The sequence below is a fragment of the Diospyros lotus genome, chromosome 6 (assembly GCF_014633365.1).
Source record: "Diospyros lotus cultivar Yz01 chromosome 6, ASM1463336v1, whole genome shotgun sequence".
Classification (NCBI taxonomy): Eukaryota; Viridiplantae; Streptophyta; class Magnoliopsida; order Ericales; family Ebenaceae; genus Diospyros; species Diospyros lotus.
The window spans coordinates 30,400,965-30,406,005 of record NC_068343.1 but is presented as its reverse complement, the minus strand read 5'-3'; the positions used below and the strand labels follow the sequence as shown (position 1 = coordinate 30,406,005).

The 5,041-nt window shown below is 41.3% G+C and overlaps 1 protein-coding gene across 1 annotated transcript; it reads right to left on the bottom strand.

The window, feature by feature from the left end:
* Positions 1-2,297: 2,297 nt before the first annotated feature.
* Positions 2,298-4,121, bottom strand: LOC127803201 (peroxidase 47). Its single transcript, XM_052339274.1, has 4 exons — positions 3,693-4,121; positions 3,313-3,501; positions 2,964-3,126; positions 2,298-2,841 (listed from the first exon to the last, which is right to left on the bottom strand). Exons 1-4 carry the CDS (start codon positions 3,921-3,923, stop codon positions 2,441-2,443), a joined length of 984 nt encoding a protein of 327 aa, XP_052195234.1. The 5' UTR covers positions 3,924-4,121; the 3' UTR covers positions 2,298-2,440.
* Between the last annotated feature and the right edge of the window lie 920 nt (positions 4,122-5,041).

Genomic DNA, 5,041 nt, shown 5'->3' with positions numbered 1-5,041 from the left:
GGGGTGTCGGGCCATTCTTCTTGCTTTCTTCTCGGTGTCATATATTGTCATAACTGCATGAGGGCATGGACTTCATGCCAAGCTCAACACTCCATTGGTAAAACCTCCAGCAATGGTTTCAACAGCCTTGGTTATCCGGCTGACCAGGTGTAAGCCAATGTAGGGAAGGGTGTTGGTGTTTAGGTGGTGGTTGTCGTCGTTTGACCTTTGGGTATGGGTGTCTCCAGCTCTTGTCATGGCGTGGCTGAGGGGAGAGTGGTTTGAAAAGGCTTTTTGAGGTTATGAGGTAGGTAAGTTTTACCGAGCCCCACGATAAGGGCCAAATGTTCCTTGCTGACCAAAGGGGGGACAATCGGAGGCGATGCACAGGCTCCGGCGATGGGTCCGTCTGAGGGGCGGCTGGCACCTACAAGCACTCCGACGGTCGAGTGAGTAAAAGAGTAAGGTGAGGCGGTGTATTAGTAGGTTAGAGACAATAACATACCATGGCTCTAAAGAGAACTGGTTGATATAGGAGGAGAGAATGTCATCCCGCATGCATGAGACGTGCGCTTGCAGGTGATGGGACTGGCTATCTGACACTAATAGAGGTTCCCAGGCGACAATATGGTGGCGACGCGACCCTCATTAATGAGGATGGGATTCGCCATTAATGAGGATGGGATCTGAGACGGCCATACGGATATCCAATGGGTTTGCAATGATGTCGTGGCAGGCTGGCACTGGGCTAAGACTGGGTCCAAAAGGGAGATCAGATTGGGCCTGAGGAGAAGGGCCGAGATTAGGCCCGGATGGTTCAATAGTATATATCGAGGATATGTAAGAAATGAAACAACACCAGCTGGATACCTTTTGGGCTGAATGTAGGTAAAGAACTCTTGGGTTAAGCATGCTTGAGCTGAGGAAGCTCAAGAATGGGTGACCCCCTGAGAAGTTCGCGTAGGCCCATCAGGGTTTGTTATTCTGGTTCTTCCTATCGCTCAATGCGGGATGTTACAGGTGGTATCAAAGCTGACCCAGGCCGTGTGTTGGGATCGTGTACTAACCAAAAGATGGGGGTACTGGATCGGGGACCGTGTACTAGTTAAAGGTTGGGGGTACTAGACCGAGGACACTGGACGGGGGAGAGCTGAGACCAATTGTAAAGTCACATGACGAGGACGCCATATGCTCAAGGGGGGAGAATGTAATACCCCAAGAGCTCAGAGAAATGTAGTATATATTGAGGATAAGTAAGAAATTAAATAATACCAGCTGGATACCTTTTGGCCTACATATAGGCAAAGAACTCCCGAGTTAAGCGTGCTTGAGCTGAACTGGGGAACCTCAAGGATGGGTGACCCCTGGGAAGTTCGCGTAAGCCCATCTGAATAAGTTGTTCTTGTCCTTCCTATCGTTCGATACGGGATGTTACAATGCGTATATCCTCTACATTTTCTTTCTCCATCTTTCTCACAAGTTCCAAACAGAGACTTTCATAAATTCACTAATCTTCAATAAATCATAGAGAAAAAGAAAAATAAAAACAACTAGTTTCTCTTTTTTTTGGAACACCCAATTTGTCTTCCGTCTCTTTTACGTGATCTCTTGAAAAAGTTGAAGATTATTTTCTTAGGAACACCCAATTTGAATGCAAATAAGGTAAAAGAAATGGAAAATAAATTGGGTGTCTCAAAGAAAAGGAAAACTAGTTGTTTTTATTTTCCTTTTTCTCTACGATTTATTGAACATTAGTGAATTTATAAAAGTCTCCATTTGAAATCCTGTGAAAGGGTTTGAGAAAGAAAATATAGAAGATATGTACATTTTTCTTTTTTTGCAAATTTCTTTCTCTGATTTTGCAAAGAAAAAGAAAGGAAAACAACAAGAAAATAGATCTTATTGAAAAAAGAAAAAGAAATATATTTCGAAGAATGGATCTCGAACCCTAGAGTAATGAACGCGTACTCTGAGTAGATGAGCAAGTGAGTTCGACGAGAGAGTCGACTACCGACTCCGGCGACAATGACAAAATAGATGGGCGTGCGATGTCAATGAGAAAGGTAGCAGAGGTGATTAGAGCTGTCGGTGATGATGAATGGAGACGAATAGATTTGTGGTTGTAAATAAAAGGTAAAAATGGATTTTTTTCCAGTTTATTTTAATCATATTAATTTAATACACATAAATAGAATTTCGTTTTTGGAATGTCCTTTTTTGTGGAAAAATCTATTTCTCGATTTTATAATTTTCGACAAGCGAAAAATAAATTTGAGTTTATGCATTCCAGTGCTAATTGAGACACGTACACCAAACGGTAGCTAGAAAACATCATGTCTATATATAATCAATAGGCATTAATCTACAGCAGCAGAAGCCATATAAATATATATATATATATAGAGAGAGAGAGAGAGAGAGAGAGAATTTATGAATACATAATTTATTGATTAATGATTAATTAGGTGTTGATGACACGACAGGTTTGCCTGACTTCTCCTTGGGAGGCTTGCTTGACGTCGAGCAAGCTCATTTTGAGCATAGCCTGCTGGAAGTGGAAGAAGAACATGGCCTGGTTCATGGCGTAGGCGTTCACGAAGCTTCTCGTTTGGGGGCTGCTGTACAGTGTCTGGTCGGACACCAGCACTCCCGACTTTCTTTGCAGCGCGTTGTAGTAGTCGTTGTCGAAGCTGTTGCGGCTGCTGTCGAAAGGCTGTTCGGCGTTGTCGCCGGCGCTGCAGGTTTTCGACAGCGCCGAGGCGAAGCCGGAATCCAGAGTTGGATCCACGTCGTGAGTGGAGTCGAAGTTCTTGAGACGGTTTTTGAACGAAGCGCAGTGTGTCACTCCCAGTGTGTGAGCCCCTGCCAAGCCAACCCACAATATATAGCATTTTCATATATATACATATATATATAAATCATCATCATCATATATATATATATGTATATATATGTCAACTTTAATTAATTAATTTAATTATTACCGGATAAAGCCACCATCTCTTGTGCAGTAAATCCATGTTGTCCAAACATCCTGACGAGTTCAGAGCTGTTCAAAAAGGGCGAAGGTAAGTTGAAGGTGTCTTCTATCTTAGACCTCCTCCCATCCTTTCTTCCTTTGGGTATGTCGTATACCGGACCCCCAGCCTATATATACATATATATAGCTAGTTAGTTAAGGAATATATAGTAGATCTTCAGATATTGGTGAGTAGTAGTACTGTTCCTTCAAGTTATAATGCTTGAATGGTTAATTATCTACATATATATATGGGTAGGGTAGCAAGAATTAAGACAAGGCGGGGTAGGTAGGGAGCTAGATATATAGCTTACAAAGAAAACAGCATCCCTGGCAGCCATAGCCAGAATGTCAGCACAAGAGACAACCCCAGGGCATTGCTCTTCCAACTGCTCTTTGGCGTCGTCAATAATCTTGTAGCCCCGCAAGCTCAGATTTGCTGGAGAGTCCTTTTCGGCTGTGTTCCCCTTTGTAGAATCAATCAGAATTGATGCATCGCAACCCTGTATGTATGTATGTATGTATGTATGTATGTTATGTTCAACACACACGTATACACATATAATTAGTATAGGACTAGGAGATGATATATGATGGATATTGGATTCATTGATGATTAGAAAGAGAGAAATTAATTAACCAAAGTAATCATTCATTCATTCAGTCAGTCTGCTGATGAGTGATCCATCATCACCTGAATGAAGCAATCGTGGAAATGCATTCTAACAAGACCAGCTGCAAGCGTGGGATCAGATTGCAAGGCGGCGTTGACAGTGTTCTTGACGATTGGCTCAGCAAATGGGCAACTCATCATGTAGTACTCCATGCTCAGCCCATTGGCGCCCAGCTGGAATCTCACCCCACTCACTAGTGCTATGATCTCCATCAATAGTACTATTGCACCAACCATGTTAGCAGATGCCATCTTTACTGCTCTTACACAGTATGAATCAAGCACCAACACCCCCCGATCGATCGGATCGGAGCTATATATACACACCAACAGTGAGTGGATCAAGCAAAAGCAAATTAAATGAATTTGCTGATCAGGACAGCGGGGGAGGGCTTATCGGATGGAGAGTATCTTCTAGCTATATAGGCGTAGGTGAGAATGAGATGGAAACGAGTATATATAGATAGACAGATAGCTCACAGCTGCAAACCATTCTGAAAAAGGTGGCGCATGTATGAATGAAAAGAAAGAATAATGGGCAACCATAGAAAAGTTGAAGATAGTGGTCTATAATTTCGTCCACCAAATCCACATGGTGTTCATGTAGCTAGCTAGCTAGTGCTCTCTTATATATGTAAGTTCACTGCATGTGCGTTGACACGTAACGGTTCAAGGCTTAGCTTAGATGAGACAGTGCCAATGCTGTCCAGCTAGATCTCATCATTATCGTGCACTTCGGACGGCAATACCAAAACCGAGCAATTTGCACAAATATATATAGATATGTATATAATAATGACAGGCATTTGATCTGCTCTATGATGCATTCGGGGAGACTCTGTGCTACTTAGAATCAGAGTCCCTCTCAATTAAAGTACCACCTTCCTCTTGTATATTATTGTATGGCCGGCCGGGGCTCTTAACTACTTAATTAGTTAGTAATGAGATAACAAAATAAGGGTAAGGATGGAAATAAATTATTTTTACATGTTTTTGGTAATCCCCACTGTGAAGGAGAAGGAGAAGGACATATATAATAACTAATTATATATACTACTATGTTTGGTATACTGGACATAATTAGTTAAATGACCAATATACCCCTGGCCCATGCACCCAACTAATTTTGCTTCAAATTTGGGAGTTCACAACTATTGATTTTATATTAAATATATATATTTGGTGTTAAAATTTGTACAAGAAAAAAGGAGTAAGATCAATGTTGTTTTCTTTATCAACACCCATAAAGTGCATCATTAAATCCTCATCTCTCCAGGGTGCATGGCAACAAAAATAAAAAATAAATATGATACGAAATAAAAATAAAAAATAATATTTAAAAAAAATAAAAAACGGAAACGCATACATAA

Excerpts from the sequence above, each read along its gene's own strand:
- LOC127803201 (XM_052339274.1), bottom strand. The coding sequence starts at position 3,923 with ATGGCATCTGCTAACATGGTTGGTGCAATAGTACTATTGATGGAGATC. Across the intron at positions 3,502-3,692 it reads TCCACGATTGCTTCATTCAG|GGTTGCGATGCATCAATTCT; the intron begins GTGATGATGGAT and ends ACATACATACAG. Across the intron at positions 3,127-3,312 it reads CCAGGGATGCTGTTTTCTTT|GCTGGGGGTCCGGTATACGA; the intron begins GTAAGCTATATA and ends ATGTATATATAG.